The 22,029-nt window shown below is 33.9% G+C and overlaps 1 protein-coding gene across 1 annotated transcript in view; it reads right to left on the reverse strand.

The window, feature by feature from the left end:
• Positions 1 to 21,997, reverse strand: part of LOC124641005 — a 117,750-nt gene extending 95,753 nt beyond the window's left edge. The window contains exon 1 of the mRNA XM_047179011.1: positions 21,032 to 21,997. Within this exon, the coding sequence (XP_047034967.1) occupies positions 21,032 to 21,182 (151 nt within the window). The 5' untranslated portion in view covers positions 21,183 to 21,997. The remainder of the gene's footprint in view (positions 1 to 21,031) is intronic.
• Between the last annotated feature and the right edge of the window lie 32 nt (positions 21,998 to 22,029).

A 22,029-nucleotide genomic window follows, 5' to 3' on the forward strand; every position in this document is an offset into this window, starting at 1 on the left:
ATTCGCCATAGAATATCATAAAGTATATGCGATATGATTTAAAGTGATTGTGAACGACACACCCGATATAATATTACCGTGACGTACTCATTTGATACACGTTCCACACACACACACAAACACACACATACTACATATACATACAAACAGTAGTACACAAGATAATTTTACAACTGAGTTGTAAGTAGTACGCATGCTCGGGTCCGAGATAAGAGCTGCGCTTGCGACGGTTAAGGGTAAGCATTGTGATGGTTATGAGTAATGCTCAGCAATTGTATGCTCAGATAGGTCAGCTAGTATTGCGTAATATAAAACTAAATATGGTCTTTAAAAAGTATATTCATAAAGCCAGGTTTTTCTCACGGTATCGCCTATGTATAGAGGAAAAAATTACCATCTAAAATTGAAAGTTCTCTTATATTATCCCTAGCAACCAACAAACTGTTCACATTTATAATATTGGCACAAGTTGGTAAGCCCATACGTTTAATTAAATCTTCATAAGCTAAAAAAATATTCAATCAAGAACCAGTGATGGGCACTATTTGTAAAATTCTATCGATATCTTTACTAGGTATAATGTATTTCATGTAAAACATACAGACAAACAGTCACGTCCTCTTACAAACACAATGATTCACAAGCCCGCACTTATAAGTAATAATTGCTACAATTATAGTAGAAATACTTCACTCTAGTAAATAACTAAGTATTGAATAACATTATTTACAACAAAGATTGGAAAACAATAGTTGTATTTTATGAGTGACGCAATGACTTACAACTCGGTGCAATATGCCACTGGCGAGTGTCAGAAAATAGAATGGTTTAGACAGGATAATAAGTAGGTAATTGTCACATATTATTATGAAGCTAGGTTATATTAAATTATTCATTGTGTTATGGAAATCTTTGTATGTTAGTATATTTGTGAATCATTTATTTATACAGCATAACCAGCTTAAAATATTATTGGTCAAGGAGTTGTTCCTTAATTATAAAGCCGTCTAACAGTCCGTATTCTTTGACTATCGTGTGTATTATTTGGCTACAATCCCCTATATTCCATATGATTTTGATTTATAAATTAAAAATGAAACAAGTAACTAGGCCTTAACAAAAATTTAAATATAAACAAAATGTAAACTGACACTACAGTTATCAGAGGAAACTGACCGGTGGCCCGCGATAATATTATACAATATAGTACTCTTATTCGAGTGTTATATTGACCGATAAAAATTATACCTACCAATTAATGAACCTACTTTATCAGTGTATCATATTCCCAGTTTTTGATTATGTATTTAGTGTACCTATTACTGAGAATATACTATACTAAAACTACATAACAAAGGTGTAAGTATAAGGCACATGCACATTTTAATTCTGAAATCTTCACGATTTACTAGATTTTTAGAGTAAAACCTACCTTTAAAATTGTAGTGATGTCCTGTCTTGTTCAAGTTATCAAGTTGATTACAAAATTATGTCGACAGTCATGAAAATATTACTCCTGTGTTTATGGTAAACAACAGAAGCCCAAACAAACAAAAATTGAATTGCTAAGCAATCGCGTGCCACAACAGAAATCATCTTTACCATACCATTAAAACAAAAGAAAAACACCGCATTGTTTTCTAACACCATCTACCATTACAAAATACAATATTACTGCTACTGTTAAATTACAATTTTCGTATACCAATACCTACAATTGAATAGAAAAACTTGGATGTTATTTCAATATTAGATTAACTCTGAGCGGTTATGTTACGTTCGCCATGGCTTAACCGCATAATATTATGTTTAACATAGGTACACCGCAACACCGTTCGCTCGATAGGACAAACTGGTAACTTGTAGGGATGGGATGAGGTTGTAAAATTATAGTGTCGATAAAAGTAATTCTAACAAAGTCATTATCTGATACATAAACCCTACATAAAGATTTTACTACCTCAAAGTTTCCTTTATGGATTTATATTGAAGAATTTCTTCCTACATTCTAAAAATATATATTTAAAAAAATAAATAAATAAATAAAAAATAAAAATAAAAATCATAAAAAAACGCGTTTTTGTACTTTAAGAGATATCTCTAAATTCTGACGTGCCAGTGCAACTTTATGTTCTGTACTTCGATTACGTAGCAAATATTCTACAAGAAATTATATATTTCACCTTTGCAACAAAAAAAAATGTAGACCAGTTTTATAAATGTAGGTCTCTTTTTTCCGGGACTTCAGTCACATTTAGTCACACTTGAAAGATAATATGCAAATTATCGACATCGACAACTCCCACCCTTACCCGTTGAGAGGACGCATTAAAACCGATGGTAGATTTGATGTGCGCACGCGTCGAAATACAAGTTGTAATATAATACGCGCGTATTTATTGCGTTTGTGCTGCGTCGAGACAGTTGCTGGACCACCGGGTTCTGATTAGCGCGGTTTTCTTCAGAACTTTATATATGTCTATAAGGAATAAAAGGCGCTAGATAGGTGTAAATGGAAGGAGCTGCACCGACAAGAGCTGGGCTCTTAAATTAATGATGATAAGGAATTATGTAAAGTCAGTTTGTCTGTCAATCGGTCGTTTGGTAGAACATTATGGTAACGTAACGTTCGTTAGGAGTCTAAGCTTAATGAAATGAGTTCTTCAGTCTTATACTGACTGAAGTTATCGATATTTTAGTGATGACCTATAATGGCTTATTTCTTATTGAATCAAGGTAGTAAAATATTCTTTATTATATGCCTTGATTATTCCAAAGTTGTATTTTTCTTTAGGCTATTTTAAACATAGATAGAGTATTATTTTTGAGCTTTAAAATAAGTACTTAAATTACCTTAAGTTGAGTGATGATAATGACTCCAAAAACATGGAGTCCTTTGCTTGTCAGTAATTACCAGGATCTAAGTCGTGATAATCTTGACAGTGCCGTAACTAGGGCGGTGCCAGCGGTGCCCAGGCACAGGGCGCAGACCCTGGAGGGGCGCAGAAATGACCAGACCAGTGTCTAGTTTTGTTTCATGCATGGTAGTTAGTAGGTACATTTTGTTTTATTGCGAATATGGTGTAGACGCGCCCTCTGTACTATCTATATCTATATGGAATTTTTCAAGATATCTTGAAACAACAACACTTGTGAAGGTGGTTTTATATTTGTCTGATGTGTCGTGACGTGACGCGTCAGAACGGTATCGGTTTCATACATTTAGTAAGAGGTGGTGCGCGCGACTTCGTCTGCGCAGGATTAGTATTTCGAACAATATGTCTATAAATTGTAGCCAGTAGCGGCTTTAGGGTAGGGCGCGGCTGGGCGACGGCCCAGAGCGCCGGACATAAGGGGCGCCGCAGGCGCCCCCAACCAATCCTTGATCAGAATTTTACTCCTATTTTTGTTTTAATTTTCATCAAAGATCGCAGCTTACAAGAACTGTATCCAAATGTATGGATAGCATCAGGGCCGCCTTAACCTATGGTGCAGGGTGGGCGAATAACCCGGGCGCCGCGGGCTCAGGGGCGCCGCGGTACGCTCCTGGACCAAGAAATTTCAATTAAATTAATGTATTGTCATACAATGCCCGGCGCGTTAGATACACTACTTTTATGTCCCAAAACTCAAAAATTTTCGCGCTCGCTTCGCTCGCGATTTTCTTTACACTTACGTTTTTTTCACATATAGCTACTTTGAATTTAATATCCCAATACTCAACAAAATTCGCGCTCCCTTCGCTCGGGGCTTCTTCACAGTCGCCTTTTATTATATACGTTAAGGACTTTTAGTGATCCAAATCTCAAAAAAGCTTTTTCAGGCTTGCTTCACTTTATAGTTGTTTTTATTTTTCTACATTTTTTGTCTACCCTAGCAAAAAGGTAGCGTCGTTTTTAAGTCCTTTTATTAATTAGAAAGTAACTTCCAGTTTCTATTTATGGTACTACTTTAAGTCCCAAAATTTTAATTCATAGGCGCCAACACCAACAAAGAGTTATCTACGTTTGGGCAACATTTTAAGTCATTTTTGTTTTGAGTTATAAAATATAACAAAAAATTTCGCGCTCGCTTCGCTCGCGCAATCAGAACCTGTGTTCCCGTGTTTTTGCATTCACCAACCAGCAATAACTTATGTACGATTGGGCTACATTTTAGGTAATTTTTGCTTGGACTTGTGAACTATGAAAAAAAAAATTCGCGCTCGCTTCGCTCGCGCAATCGGTAGCTACATATATTATGTCTCTGTTTTTCTTATGGGTATGGGTCAGCCACATTCATTGGTCCTCCCTTTATCTTTGATTTTATTCATTAACTACGCGTGCGGCGTTACTGACGCACTAGCGTGCGAGAGATAGATTTTGAATAAACAATTTTTATCTTAAGGAAATCTACTAAGTACCTATACCTTCGTAAACAAAAAATAGATAGATTTATTTTTATGCACATTTGTCCACTTTATTGTCAGAGCCTGGTTAGAACATTTTTCAAGGGCGCAGTTTTGAAAGCTCGCACCGGGCGCATAAAAGGCTAGTTACGGCACTGAATCTTGAATGATATTTTGATTGCGGTGTGTTTCATACTTATCCTATGCCGCTTCTATAAATTAATCGGTCCAATGAGATATTAGAGAAGTGCATAAGCGTGTAGTTTAAATGTTATCGATATCTTTGAGGTTCCCTCTTAATAGAAGATGAAAAATAAAGGATTTCTACTTTCTCTCTTTATCACTATTTAGACTTTAATTAGACAAAAAAAAACATAGGACTAGAGAACCTCCTCCTTTTTTGAAGTCGGTTAATAAATAAACTAACTAAATAAAACCAATAAACAATAATTCTCCTCTTCCAATAATTCAATTGACAGCGCCATTAACTATTAACCAACGCAATCTACGCACGACAGTTAACCCCATGACGTCACAAACCGTTACTTAACCGATGGTTTAATAAATCAAAAGTTAAACGCTGGTTAACTCGGTGTTCCTGTACGTTATGCGGCCACTTAGCGGGTTTGTGTTTACACCGTGGTTGAACAAATGTTACGAGTATTATGATGTTAGGTAGATTCTATTTTTGAACAACTATAATAAACTTTACTATTGGCAAAATAGGCCATATTTTATTCTGTATCTACTGTGGTGGGCAGAGTATGAAAGAAAACATGCTACACTGACCCCAAATAAATCTGACTCAGGGGCTGTGGGATTGTTCGAAAGAATTACCGCGACCCTGTTACATGAAGGGCTTACGAAATAAAATGGTGGGTTCTAGTCACTAAGAGTCTAGCACTCCCTTACGCTGAACCCACGGCGGCATTAAAATTTGATGATTTCTCACCAAAAAAGAAATGAGGGTGATGGTAGATGTAGACAATTTGAGCTGCAGATTTCTTGTAGTTAATGCAGTACTGACTATTACTCCTACACAAATAAAGAAATAGAGCTAGTGAGTTGCTCTAATTTTTACAAATCACGATGAGCGATGAAATTGGTCCTAGAGAGACTACTTTGAAAGCTCAATTTCATTCTTTGACTCTTGTGTTTCAAGTGTATCAAGCAGAAAATACTATTCTATGACGAAAGTAGAATATGATTTACCCCTTTGTCAAAATTCATCAATATCCTTTCAGAAGTTTTTAGCCAAACTGACACGTAGTTAGTATTATAGTTTGCGTCAACGATATTATGATTAATCTCATGAACTAGTTAGATTAAGATTTCTGGGGCAACATCTTCATGCCCTGGTAAAAAAGTAGCTTATAGTCTCCCCGATAAATATAGGATATTTAACACTGAAATATTTTTTCGGATCGGAACAGCGCTTTGAAGCAAATAAATAAACATACAAACTCTTCAGATTTATAACATCAATACAGATATTATGTTACGTTACGGTGTAGCACAAGGCCTTGCTTCCCTGCTATGCTCGCTACCGTCTTTACGAGCGCAGTTTAGAGCAGTTAACTTGACTAGACTTTGTGTTTAGCAATCCTAGACGATTTAGCTGACTTTAGGTCAGCTACTTAGCTATGATTTATTTAAGTATAGTCCTTTTATGTAGAACTTGTGTAAGTAACGGTTTAAGATGAAGTATAAGAGTTTGTGTCGTTTTAAGTTGTTTGTGAGTTTGTCGGTTCTAATGTTTGTTTATAGTACCTAAAGCGTGTATTATCTGGACAAGGAGTAATTTATTTCTAAGCAAAACTTTGTCCATGTGAATTATAAAGATATCCCAGGACGAAGGCGAGCTAAGAGGACGATCCCGTTAGTCTGTCAATTTGACACAATTCTTTTTATGCGTACCCATTAGTATAAAAGCAACCTTAATTATAAAACATCAACGTCACCAGATTGATGCAGCACAAAAGAAAACAGATTCACAAAGAAATCCTTATTAAATGAATCGAAGTAGTTTTGAACATCATTTTCCTCAACCAAAGTGATCCAACTACATCTTAGAGCATTCAACAAACAGGAGAGGCTTATTGCCTTTCTTTTCTCACTGCCAAATATACGAGACTAGAGTATTGTACGTCAAGTTTATGCTGTTGTGTGTCAAGTTCGTCTAGTGCAAAAATGCATGAGTAAACTATCACAAAAGTGGCAATGGGCAGGGCACATAGATCGCAGAACAGATGGCCAATGGGGCAGAAAAGTTTTTGACTGGCGACCACGACCCGGAAGACGCAGCGTGGGCAGGCCCCCCACTAGACAGATCGACTACCTAGCGAAGGTCGCCGGGAAGCAGTGGATGCGGGTCGATGAAAACCGCGAGAAGTGGTGAACCTTGAGGTTTTAGTCCAACAGTGGACGATGACGAGCTATTTATTGCTTTGCTTTCCCCACCACAAATTAATTGAAAGACTTTTGCATATATACAGATTTATGGTCTTCGACGCTCGGGTCTGGTTGATTAAATGCTCTATACCCATCATTTATAACACAGTTGAGTGCAACAAAAACTGCATTAAAGCAAGAAAAAGCTCAGTTAATAATTAACTGAAGATCGTTGTACACGTCATCGCGGTTATTGCGTAGTTGACGGGATTCTGAGATACTGTACGATGGTTTGGCCAACTTGTTGGGATATATGTTGGTAGACTTTTATGACCTTGTAAGGGTCATGTTCAGCGTTAAGATATTTACAACACATTATTAAAGAACTGTTTACTATGATTTTTTCGAAGTAAACAGTAGTCTTGAATTTGGGCCAAAATATGAAACGTTGACCCTGAACGATGTGTTTTCAGCGTAAAATCTCCGGTTTTATTTACTCTGTATATTTTAATTTCATTATTTAAAATAAAAACGTGTAAGTGTGTAGTTGACTTAAATGTTTTTCTGATTTCATTAATTTTGTCCCTTATTGCCAAACATTACAAAAATAACAAAATGAACTCGAAAACTATTGTCTAACGAGCTACCCATCCTCCAAACCCGTGACCCACCTCACTCCATTAACCAGATACAAAAATAATTTCTTATTTTACAATCAAACGCAGTTCCCGTGTGTCACAATGACGCTGCTACAACGCGTGTGTTCTCCATACTAATGTCATACTATGTATTATTTTATTGTGGTTTTCAACTGGAGGCTGCCTTGTTTTTGTCCAGAATTGAGGTTAGAGTTTGAGGAGACGGTGGGCTTTTGTTTTTGAGTTCTGATTGGTGTGATTTAAATCTAGATGGGCCAATGAGGTCAGGCAGTTAATCTGAAATATGTGCACATTAGGAGGGTTGTAGGTATATCCAGCAGGATGGATTTTGATGTCTGACGGCATCTAAAATCCAGGATCGGAAGTAATTTTAAAACCATGTATAATAATTTTGGATCATCATCATTTTATCAGTTCGAAAACGAAGTGGAACATCTTTTATCTTCTTTAATTAACTTGTAACATGAAGCCCCGAATAAGTACAAAGTAATAAATGATCAAAAACTACATCTATATATAGAAACAATATCACAGTGTCTGTTTGTGTCAATTAACAAAATGTTGAGTATGGCCACGTGCGGTATTTTATGAGAGCAATCAATTAATGTTTTAACAAACCCATGAAGGAGTGATTTACAAGAGCGAGCCTATGAGTGCCATAATGTCATGTTAGATAAGGCTTGAGCAATAAAAAGATGTAAAGCAAAGCTATTTAGCTGTTATGGTCTTTTAGGCACGTGTTGAGATTGAAGTGGTAACTGTAGCTACATAAAATAAAAGAAAAAAGAATTTGAGACTTTTGAAATAAATGATGATCAATATTAATCAATGAAGGAAGGTCCACGCAGTATTCTTCAGAGTTTATACTCTTAAAACTGACAGTGAAGATAGCACTTCAAGCTTAGCCTAAGATTCAGCATTCATACGTGACACATGACGATAAGTCAGCAACATTACTTATAGCCAATAAGCCGACATATTCTCAAGATTAGCTCCTATCAAACCACTTTCATACTAAAAGCTCAACACAACTCATAGATATGAAAAATTGCTAATTACCTATGATTTATTACTACCATAACATCAGTAACCACAAGAAGACTTCATAATATCATGTCGATAATGTGTCACTAAAACATAATGCAGAGTCGTGACTATTTGTAAATGTTGGATCCATTACTCGTGTATAATGAGCCTCGAGGCAGATAAGCATTTTAACAAAGCAATAGATGCTATTAATATCGCAGGGATAGTATGAATAGCTGTGACAAAGTACGTAGATGGTTAATGTAAAATATGCAAAGCACGTCAGGAAATAAAGAAGGGCAATTTATATCGGTCAGGTTGTTAATATTTATAGGCCTACAATTACTTACTTGCTAATAAATATCTGTACTCGATTGCATCGATGTTAATTAGGTTAATTTCATTCCTCGTTTGAATGATAGATTCGATAAAGGTATGGTTCAAAATCTAAATTATATCGCAACTGCCAAAGAAAATAGATTCAAATCTCATAAAAGCAATAAAGAAAATATCATACAAAGACAGAATAAAACTAGGTAACTCATAATAAATCAAATCTTACAAAAACATCGGACCTAATCACGGTTGGTCACAATTCATATTTCCTTGAAAGCGCTTAGCAACATTATAACAAACTCTATAATATTGAAGCATACGCCATCAACTTTAAACGACGTCGTAGCCCCATTACGTCGTACAATTTTTAATAAAAACACACACAACACAGACGTTACACATGATGAATTCGATATACTTTTGCTAAATGAAGCGCAACGCCCATAAGCCTTTGGTACTAGACAATTTCTTACTCCCATTCCTTCTTATTTTGTTGGTGCATCGCCAACATCTATTTGCTATTCTACAACTTGATCTCCTTCTGAATTTGAACCTTATCTTAAAGCACGAAAGACTTCATTCTTTGAATTTTGGTATACGTTAGTGGTAAATTTATCATTGTCAAGTACAACATCAGATATTGTCTATCGGAGTTTGCTTATGGTGTTACTTGCTATGATTTATGATTTTATTCCGGTCGCATCTAAGTTTTGTTGTGCTAAACTTTGTTTGTGTCGATAAAGCAAATTACCATCATATCCCAAACGATTTTGAAATATCGATAATTTTAAGTTCGTTGTAACTATATGAATCATAAACACATTAGGATCTAGAAATATTATGAACCCCTTTTAAAGATATTATAACACAAATTCATCGAACAAATAACAAAATGGTTCACAATAAAGAAACCTCTAAAAATGTAAAAAACAATTATTTTTGCTACGTACGTGGAGTCATCCCAAAATTAAATTACTTATTTATTTGTGAAGTAGAATAATAATATATTTAACTGCGCATTATATAATTCTTCGACCTCATCTTCAGGTCATTTCTGACACACAACAACATTAACTTAATCCTATTTTCTCGTAACACTTTCTTCCTTAACACGTATTATCTGATCATCTTATAAGGGTTGTGTCACCTTACCAACCGCAAGTAAGTTAATCTGACGCTTAATAAACTTTGTATGATTGATCGGACTGGTAAACACTTTGTTATATTTACCGTTATCTTCAACACCATCTACATTATTAACGACCTTATTTGTAACGTCATAAAGATCAGTTTCAACATCTGTACCAGTAAGGATATTTAGGACTTTATTTTCTTGAAGATAAAGTTCAATGTCTTGTGTTGTATTTTTGGGAGTCGTAAATATAATTTGGTCAACGGTTACGGTCAGTGTCACAGTTTTTTTAAGGTTAAGTTTGGGTGTAACAAAAGTGCTTGAACTTTATGGTTGAATTGATCCAAAAGTTTTGTATCGGCTGTTATAATAGAAAGTTTTATGTGCATCTTGATGTTTAAGGTTTTATATGAACTAAATCATATTGATATTATCTTCTATGTAACATTATTGTACTTACCACGTACTGGATTCGCTAGGAACAATTTTGAAAAATAAAATGAGTTTACCTGAAACAAAAGATTAAAGTAAAACATTAGTAAATAGATAAAATACATGTCTTTATGCAACAAATAATAACTTGATACTAGTAACATTCGTTTTATGAGAAATGAAGAACCACTTCCCAGGTATGAAATGATTTCAACATCATTACTTCAGTGTGAGAGCATCATTCTATTATATACCTAAACGTAAATTGTACAACAATAACAGCCATATAACTAACAGGTAGAGAATCTTTATATTTTCCTTAACAAATTCTTTCACGAGTTTTTATTAAGATTTCTGGAACTACACCTCTGGTCTCGGAAGCTCGATTATCACGAAGATGCTTTGCCAAGAAAGGATAGGCAATCTAAAACAATTCTGAGAAAAATATCAAAACAATGAAATCGTTTTCCTCGTCGCCGTGGCGTTTCCAGGACATCCTTTCTGCGGTTTTATTCGTAACTCCGTGTATCATGGTTTTTAATGAGTTTGGAGTAGGTTGGTCTGTAGATTGTAATTGGTAAGTGTGATTATGAGGGCAACTAAGCAAGTGCAGGTGACAAATCCTTTATTGTCATTTTCATTGTTCGGGTATTAACTGGTACTTATTTAGTAAATTGGACCGTGGAAAAATCCTGCTTGTTAATGTTATGTCATTCAATTTTATTATCAAACCTACTAGTGCCATGAAAAATTGTACATTATATGTATGTTTTTATAGACTTTTGCCATCATACTATAAGATTGTTGTCACATCGTCGAGGATTTTTGAATGCAGAAAGAAGCTTCCAATGATACCCCCAAATAAATTTACTGGATCAACTGATTTTAAAACAAAAATACCTTCTAGCTCATATTTCTCTAAATCTAAGCCTTTTCTTACCTCATCCCTAACTAAAACACTAATACCAAAAAGGGTTCGCTGCCCAAATTTATAGCGTCGTAAAAAAACAAGTTCTTGATTGGCCCCAAAACCTTCGTTAATGACAGGTTTACGTATCATAACTGTGTTTACAGTAATTTCTCAACAGGGATCTTGTCACGACTCTGTTAATACTCTAAAATGATGGGAACTGCAGTTTATTTGGTCGTGTTAATCTTTGAAATTATTGCGCCGATTTGTATGAGCTTTCGTAGTTGGGCTTTCGGTATGTTATGCGGGTTCGGTTTTTTGATGATGAATTTTGTGGCATTAATTAATGGTGAGCCTGCTTATCATTTTGCTGTGTCGTTACAGCCTGATGATCTAACAAACTGTCTCAGTAGCAATAACACCTTCTCGATGACTTATTAGAACATTACCTCACTCTGAAAGAAGTGACGATTCTAGATTTTTTCCATTTTCTCTATCAAAAATATATCAGGTATCTAGATAATTATAGAGTGTAGATCTCAACTACTACACATTTTTTTAATTATTTTTTATTTTATGTATCTGGTTCACCAACAATTGTTTATACAAGAAACAAGAACTTACGAGCTAGTACAGTAGAATAGCAGTAGTACAACAATTACTTATAGGTAAACTCAACATTTCAGTATAGACATGCACGTAATTACTAATTCACAAGTACAGTGAAATTAAATAAGCCAAACAGTATATACAAAAGTGATTAAGTAGTAATTTTATAACGATAGCCTACTCTGTTAAAAATATTTTAATAATTTGAACAACACAAAGAAGTCATTACTCTGAAATAATAGCTCCAAGATTTCAAGCACAACAAACACATGTCAAGAATTCTCGTAATGTAGCATCTAAGCAATGTTAATAGTTCATAAATAATAATAAAAACAAAAAGCTTTTTATTGCATTCAAGTGCAATGAGCTGTGTAATTCCCACGTTTAAGTTTTTCATTATATTAAACTTAATATACTTTGTGTGTAACGTAATGCTTACTATGAAGCTATTAAAGAAATTAAGCATTGTTATGAGATACGTCTTTTTCTTGTGAATGAATAACTTTATGTTTACTAGTTACTTGTTGCTCAATACTCTCTTCTTGTTTTAGTTACTGTTGTTTATTATGTAATTCTTGACCGACCAATTTGAACAAAATTAGGTACTCTACTTTTAGAATGCGAAATCTTTTTATTTTTAGCCCTTTAATATAGTATCTGATAAAGTATTTCTAGTCTTTCCTATTTCACAGTTCTCTTTTGTCGCCATACAGTCACTATATGTATAAATCCTAGGCTTATCATCAAGAAAGCTTTGCTCAGCTTACAGATCTCAACTATCTTTATTCAGAACATTATCTACTCCCCCAAAGACTTCATCCAGTAAGACATGTAATTTAATGTCAACTCAAAAAATTACATTTGTCATGGAACTGAAACCAATATCAAACTCAAAAAGTTAAATGACAGTCACATAGATTTATTTAGTCATGAAATTCAAACCTTAAACCGTTCCTCCACTCCAATTATGTTAGGACACAATGGGTCAAACATGGTCTTTGTCTCGCTATAATTACAAACACGTGGCTACTTCAGACTTGTTTTATCACAGCAAATAGAGGCAATTATGGCTCTGATGACTTTTATGTTCATACGCTTACTGCTGTAACTTTTTTTTTAATGCGTGTTGTGATCTATGAATTTTTATTTACTGTTAAATGAAGTGACTGCTTTTTTTCTTTATTTTGGTTCCATCACTCTTGTGATTATGTTATTTCTTTCTTGCCTATCTATAGGATAGCAGCTTTTTCCTTATGTTGTTAATAAAAAGTGTTCTGAGTCAACATTAATTAAATCAGTGTCTCCTGTTAATCCAAACCTTTAACTTAACTTACCTACTATGCCTAGTCTGATTGATTCAGTCTTACTATACAGTGCCTCGGCAGGAACTGTTTGACCCTGTAAATTTTTAGTACCATTATATTTAACTATTCATTTTGCTGAAAAACCAAAGCTTCAATCTCAAACTTCTCTAAAGACGTTATAATATTTTGGACGTCTGTAATAATTAATCCGGGTCATAAAATTCGATATGGATATTTTGGATCGCCGAAAAACACAATCAAAATGCTATAAAATGGATTTAAGGCTCGTAATATGAAGGTTCAAACTTTGAGGTCAAAAAGGTTACTCCAGTCTAACTTGACCCTCTAGTTACCATTAAGTGTTGTTGTATGGTTAATCTTGAAAGGTTCTAAGTTAACTGGCAAGTTAAAAGTGATGTTGAGCAGCCAAATTATGTATTTTATGATTAAAACAATATCAGTTTTCGTTATAAAGTTTCTTTAAATGTCAAAGAAATTTATTAGGAACGGGTTTGGTTTGGTCATGATGGAGAAATGAGGAGAAACAAAATAGAGATTATATGGTAAATGAGCCATTATAATTCTTGTAGATGATGGTTTAGGCAGTATATCGTAATAAACTACATAGTGGTAAGCTGATTATTTTACTTTATGTTGATGATTTTATTTCTTTCTTATTTTTTATCATATCTAATACTCTTGGAATTGCTAACATCTTTATCTACGAGTTAAAGTCCAAACAGTGATTTTTTTGACAACGTGTTCCAATAAGTACCACTAATCGTAAAATCCGCAATAAGAAAGGCAAATTAGCACAAGTTTTTTTTTATGTATTAGAATTTATATTAATTACAACCACAAGAGACCAACTGCTGATATGCCACCAGGGGCAAAAACCATTTTTTACCACTTACTTACTAATTAAAGAATTTCACACAATATTTCCACATTTTATGCAAATGCAAATTGACCACAACTTGGTAGCAACTAGTTTCTAAGTATTGTGATACCAATTAATTTGCATCTTACATGTTCTATGAATCTTATTACACGAACCATAAAATTTTTATAAAGAGATCATGTTTGCCATATTATGCTCTGCAAAGGGTACTCTCAGTTTGCGGTTAAGATTTTTCAACGATTCCCCTACCCTTTGAGCAGGTGCTTCGAAATTTGAATTTTTAATGGCCGCATGGCTACTTGAAATACAAAATGATTTTTTAATAAATAAGTGTTGGTTTTTTGACTTCTAATTTTCGGATTTAAAATTAAAATCATAATTGAAATGGCAGTAGAACGATATTACTAAACAAGATTGACTTTTAAACAGCCAAGGATACTAAAATAAGTATTTAGATAAATGAAAAACAAAACGCTATAACCCTACCCTATAAAAGAGCTACTGGTATAAACTTCCAAAAAACACAAAACCCAAATCTCATTTAACTCTTTAAAATTCAGAGTCCGTTGCAATAAATTATCATTCGTTCCACGGTTCGTCCATAAATATATTGAAAAAAAAAACATCAAAATATACCAAATCGGGGCTAGGAACGAACTCAGACAAAGCTCTATTGAACTTGTCCTTACAATAAAAAAAAAAGAAAAAAAAGCAGGCACCTGTTCGGGAACCCACCTGTGGAATATATTAAGGCTCTTTATACACTATGAAAAAAGTCCGTAGTACAGTTTTGTACGGAACTCGTTTATTTTTTTTTTGTAAAAGTATTGATTTACTCTCGTTTAAGCTTATTGTTATTGCCCATTTTTGTGTTAAAATGTTTTTGAAAGCTTTTTTGTTTTGTTACTGTTAGCTAGAGAATGGTAAATGAGTTGGAAGTTAAACAAGTGTTGACGAGTATCAGAGTACTGTTTTTGAGCTAGTTACCAATTTGGGAAGATGTCATGTGAAAACTTCAATATTCTTATTTGGAGGACTTGCAAAATTTTGGGCATCTCCTGTTTCTATTTAAAAACAAGTCGCAAAGATACTAAGGAACACATAGGCTCTCTCTATAACTGGTATCTTTAGTACAACCACTGCACCTACCTACGTCAGTAATAACATACTTAGCATAGATAAAGATCTAAACAAATCATAATTAGCTCATTCTAGACTAGAAACAAAGACAGCTTTATTAAACAGATATAATCTAGAAGTAGATAAACGTAATAATGAACATAAAACTGAACTTAGTTTTAATATGAACAAATTAGAATCTAAAGCTGTTTTATCTAATCAGTTAGAATTATTTATTCAAATCTATACGGTTAGAATTTCAATGTGTAGGGATTGTGAAACCAAAATTATTTGATTGAACACAAATAATGTATTATGTTGGTGTAATTCTAAAATTGCTACTTATGTGGTAGAAAATTGTGCATAAAATTGCTGTTTGACTGTTTAGATTTTCGCGTAGATAATAAACGAAATGATTAGGTAGATATTGCTTGTAGGATATAGATTTAAATCTGTTACTACTGACTTACAGACAATTGATGGAGTAATAGAACATGTTATTCAGATGGTAGATGATGTACGATTCTCAAACAATATTTTAGTTTTGAACCTGAGTATTGTTTGGGTTACTGAAGAAGTAGTTATTTATTTACAAAGGACTAATTCTGATATACCTCTAACTTAACTAGCTCAATGTGAGCTTTCTGAAAGCATACCAAACCTTCCCTCGATATTTTTGTCAAAAAAATCTGATTATGGAGCTTACAGATTTTGAGGAATAAAATTGTCAGCCGGGTTTGCAAAGCCCATCAATTGGGATCAATGCCCAGAATTAACCGGTAACATTGCATCATAATTTCACTAATAGAAGTCTTGGATTTGTGTTCAGTCTTTGCAAGTACCTAACAGGACCTATTTACATAATGTGTGAGCATTAGTGCTCCAACCTTTAGCAATACTACGGTAGTAACTATAGTAGACTCAATTAAGTAGCTGCTACCAGTCCTGTCAGATCCAAGACTTATAATTTTCATAACGATATTTTAAGTAGATCCACTATCTGATGTTATAGTGTTGCTTAGACTTGTCATTATGGTGACGTCGAGATTTTCGAAGGCGTGAGCAACTTGTGTGCTCCGAATGACTAATGAGAAAGGAAAAAAAAGTATGAGCACGGGGGGACCCCCCGGTCAACAAAATTGAAGATTATTATTGAGGTCATACAACAAACGTGCGTAATACCAGTTTAAACAGAGAACCTTTTTTACAGAGGTACATTATAGTGCTATTTCTAACATTGAACTCGGATTGGAGCAAGAGTCTAATTTCAATCTTATAGGAATATTATGGTTATTGAAGCATCAAGTTCATTTAAGCTAAATTATTTTTTTTTACCGTATTCTGATCAAAAATCAAATCCTGCTTTGATACTGTAAAGAGAACTTATTAAAATGATTATGTTCAGTACCGTGCTTCAACAACAATTACAATACAATATTAGTTGCCATTGCTAACGACATTAGTACGGAGGAAGGTAATAAATCCAATTTAAACAGAATTCGACCAGTGAGCACAAGTATCGGTGACAAAGTGCTAATTTTGAACATAAATAGACTAAAATTAACATACGGACTGGGTGATAAATCAGACGTATTAAACCCTTGGGCTGTTTTGATATATGTATTGGAAGTGCAATAATTTTATGATCGTTTACGACATGAAGACCTAGCATGCTATTAAATTAAGTTGTAACTAGAATTTTGAGAAGCTAGGTTTGTAAAGTTTTAACGGCACGTCTATGAACATGATATAAAAAATATCCTTGATATTTATTTGTATCAAATGCCCTACGGCTTCAAGACCCATCGAAAATGACGTCACTTTTTCCACTCATGATCAGTTTTTTACCTTGTTTACGTTACAAATCCATCAATGAACATTGGAAACCTTTTACTCAATAACATGTACTTCATTAAACTTCCCGGAGAAAGCTAACAGTAATTCATAAGTTTTTTCTTATTCTTTTTCAAGTTCGCTACTGGATTTATCATCAGCTTTCAATGAGACATCAATACACTTTCTTGATTACTTATCCAATTGCTTGACAATAAAAAGTACAAGCCATCGAATTTCACAAAAGAGGACTATATCGATGACAAAATAAAATAAAAAAGCTCAAAAACTGCTGAACCGTCCCTTTCCAGTCCAATGGGAATCGAAAATAAGTTCTTCAAGACCGTGACTTACTTTTCTAACAAAATTGTACTTACCGTTTTGGAAATGCACGAACACAGCTATTTCTAAAGCATTGGGAAGAAAAACATAGAAATCTTGTCTTGGTTAAAAGCAAAACATAATTTTGTTTTTGCTGTTTAGAGGACCACACAGATTAAATATGAATTTTGCTTTTTATACCACTACAATAGTGAAGTTTGACTTTGCTTTCATTTTAAGTTGTATATCTTCGACATCGTTTTATTCGGTAGTTCTAGGCACTTCTGTTATCTAACAGATTTATATATGTTTTCTTATAGGTATGACAGAAAAAATGCTGCAGTTTTAGGAATCAGAATAAAGTTGTAACTTCAATAGGAGCCTGTATTAAAACTTTAGTTAAATTGTAGCCTATTTTATCATTTCCGTCGGGTTTTAAACCAATGACGATACAGTATTATATCATAATATCATTTTCGATTATTTCGTCCGCAATCCGATACGATTGCCATCGATTTTCGCTTTCGATGGTCGAACGTTTTGCATCGAGTCCATTGCCAACGCTTTGTCACGGTCTAATGTATGAAATGTTAGCGTTCTTGCTGTATTATTTTTCAAGTCATTTATTATTGAATCTAATAAATAGTTCAGTAAGCTTTGATAAAATTTGATTGATCGTTTGCTTTGGTACATTAATCTTGTAAGACACTTTTGGTGTATGAATATTTGAATCAGACATTTGAACGCTAACTGGAATTTTAATCAATTGTCAAAGTCTATATCTTATAGGACTGCGTTTTATTATGTTTTTTCATAATTACGATTCTATAGTAAGCTAAGCTTCGATAGTAATTTTCTGGTAAAGTTTTTTTAGCGACACTTTAATACATAATTATTATTGTCCTCATGATTCTACAATGCTTAGGATAAATATATCACTTTCATTAATTTGATTGCTCTTATGTTTAGAAAAATCATTTTCATGATCAGTTTGATTGTTAGTTACTTGTTCTATTTAGCCTTTAATATCTCGAAAATCTTATCACAATTTTCTTTAGACCTAGATAGTATTATATTTATAAGACACAAGCCTATAACTTGGACCGTGGCGAATCGTGACTGCAGCCACGATTTAGAGCGTGCCAAGTTTACGTCCCGCCAAGCTTGAACTAGTTCATGTTCTCTTAACGTTTAGAACTTAGTTTTGTGACTTGAATTTTAAGTTCCGAGTGTATTTTACGGATGTAGTGCGTATGTAGTATAAGATAGTTTTTGTACAGACAAAAATGTACATATCTGTTTTATAAAGTCGAATGGTAGTTAGATTAATTGACGACCTCTGTGGCGCAATGGTCACCAAGCCGGACTGCCGAATCTGAGGTCCCGGGTTCGATTCCCGGTTCGGTTGACATTTGTGTGATGAGCATGCTTGTTGGCCGTGGTCTGGGTGTTACAATATGTATTTATAAATATGTATATGTGTAACTATATGTAGTTTATCAGTTGTGTTAGCACCCATAACACAAGTTAATTAATAACTTATCATGGGGCTAACCAACCGTGTGTGAAAAGGTGTCTCGACATTAATAAATTTTGATTTAACGGCGCCTGTGATTTTATCGTTATAAAATGATTCTAAAATTAATAATCAAATACTGCTGAATGCACTAGCAATGGTTTTTAAATATTATTTTAAAACACGGAATATAAAAATACAAACGGAATATATATTTTTTATATCCCGATCACTTTATGCTCCTCTAAGTATCACACAAAAAATATGTAATATTATTTGCAAAAAAAATCTAAGTTGAAAAAAACACTCAGCAAAATTGAATCACCACACAATTCCTGCAATAATTATTTACCACAATATTTTTCTATAAAACCACAGTGTTAATACAATATATCTCGTGTTAATATATCCTGTCCCTACATAACAGAACTAGTTGGAACACGTCGGCACTGACAGCGGTGTAGCGTAAACATTGGATATTTTAGACTTGATTGACAATCCACTGCGTCGGTCTAAACACGTCCTTATGAGTTGTATTAGTATTTGTACGATGGAATATTACCTCTAGTATTGTATTTTTATTCTACGTTTAAATTGTTTAGGTTTATATTTAAACTGTATGTAAAAAAATAGTGAAGTTCAACTGAATTCGAAAAAATATTCTAAGTTACGTTTAAGTTCGTTCTAAGTTCGGATTGCGGACTATATTGAATGCGCAGCACTTTTGAGTTTTTAACTATCTTGGGCTGAGGTAGCAAAATATATAGAAAAAAAAACATATTTAAGTTTTTACAAAATAATATTTATTTCACAATATTATTATACCCCATAAAATGTTAGGGCGACAAATTAACACAATCCTGGTTATACGAGTTGATTACATGCTGTACTTAACTAGAATAGGTACTTGGAAATAAGTATGTATGCTTATTAAAAAAGAAAAAAATCACAAACATTTAAATGCAATATTTACAAGTCAAATATTTATTAATTCTATATCATTTATACAAATTAGGAAACAATTTTTTTTTGTCAAATTTTTTACACTTTTTTGGAAACAGAACATATTCTGAAACAAATTGTTTTAACAAAATTATATTCACCTGATAATTATATTACGATAAAATATTTACAGTTGTACCTAAATTAAAATTTAATTAAACATTCATTGAAATTAGGAGACATTTCAATATTATTTTTTGTCTTCCTTAAAATTGATTTCAATATCTTTTAGGCTTCCACATTCGTTTACGATTTCGTAAATTTAACTAATATTTGGTGTCTAATCGATTCAAATGAAAACAATTAAATGAAAATGAAACTATTTATGACTATCGAAATTATTTGGAACTAAAATAATAATTGAGATCTAGATACGTGTCTTATAAAAAGTAAGTTACTCTAAGTTTAAACTTTATTTTATCGTCAAATTAAAATGGAATAAATTAAACTAGATTTAAATGAATCTAAAATTGATAAACAAGAGATCAAATGGAAATGTAATTAAATCAAAAACTTAACAACACTAAAATAAAATTAAAGTCGTAATCAATTACAATCATTGTTACTTGCAATTTCGATCACTGGTAAAATAACTATTTTGTAAAATGCAGCGGATATAATGGCGAAAGCACTTACGAACATATTTATAGAAAAATATTTCCGTACGATAATAAACATTTTATTAAATGCACGACATAAAAAAATATAATTATTACGATTTTTAGAAATTCATGAGGCGTTTTGTCGAACTTCACTCAAATTTGGTAAAAAGCAAAATTCATTTTTAAAAAGCGGAATAAATGTTAGAATTGCAATGTCGAATTAAATCGAGTTGCGGGGACCACTGGATTTAATTACGACGTAACCACCATTTACAAATTAAGTGCAGTTGGACACAACATCTCTATCAGAACAAATAGGCACAAAATAAAATACGGAGGGACTTAAAAATACGTAACAACAGTCCAGATCTGCTTTGCAGTATTACTGTCAACAATACTTATCTAGGAATCTTCATTTTATCTGATGGTATTGAAGAGAGACGACGCGAGGGATACCTTTATGATCGCCACAACCATCACGAGGTTGACGATGTAGGTCGAATTGCATCTTAAGTGGTAAGGTGGTGTGTTATGGTCTCGCGGACACTCACCTCGCCTATTGTCCTGGACTTCTTGGCCAGGCTGTCGCGATACCAAGATGTGGCACAGAACTTCGTACAGCTCGGCTAGAAGCCGGTTCAGCCGCGAAAAGTTCTCCTCTGATGCCTCTCTCTCACTCGGCAAGTTGAATGCTATAGCCATCTTTGTCTCTCGCAAAGTCTTTTTCTACGGAAGAAGCGTGGACAGATCGCTGTTTGTTTGTTATGCATAAATGCTGTGTGCCTGTTTGTGTTAAGTTCTCCTTGCTTTTAGATCCACTTCTTCGTTTTTATTGAAAAATTGAATCAAAAAATTTTTCTTTTAATTTCCAAATACCGTTCTCCAAAAATTTTACTTCCTCAAAAATTCTCTCTCGGATAAATCAGAAAAAGTTTCAAGGGGTAAAAAAGTTTTCTCGTCGAAAATTTCTCGAAAGTCAATTTTGCGAAAATATCACTCAAAAAGTTCACTTTGACACACCAAATGGCACAGAGTCCGAAATAAAAATAAACACAGTTCAATTTGGCGATAATGAGATCACAGGTAAAGTTCCGACCTCAAAAGTTCACAAGATCACAAAAAGTTTTGGCCGCAAAAAACTCGTGCGGTACATTGTCCGTAAATCACTCGCAATTTAGGTGTAACCAGCGCACGATCGATGACACAATCGCGCTAACTAACGCACTATGCATCGCTGCGGCTAACCGATGTAAACAAACTGACTTCGCACGCCGCTCTACAAAAGAGGTCGACAGACGACTATTGCACGTGCGGCCGGCACGGAAGCAAATCGTGTAATAAGGGATAATACTTCGTGCACATCATTGCCTCGCTCGACGCGTCCCCCTGTGTTGGTGCGGTGCATAACGTGTGCACACACGCACACTAGCGCAGCCCATTTGATTATAAATAGTGGAACGCACGGTAGCACGCTCCCTTCGCACTCCACTACTACAATCAACGTCCACACCGCTGTCCCCGTCCCTTTCCCCCTCTCTGAATCTAGATG

The sequence above is a fragment of the Helicoverpa zea genome, chromosome 21 (genome assembly GCF_022581195.2).
Source record: "Helicoverpa zea isolate HzStark_Cry1AcR chromosome 21, ilHelZeax1.1, whole genome shotgun sequence".
Taxonomy (NCBI): domain Eukaryota; kingdom Metazoa; phylum Arthropoda; class Insecta; order Lepidoptera; family Noctuidae; genus Helicoverpa; species Helicoverpa zea.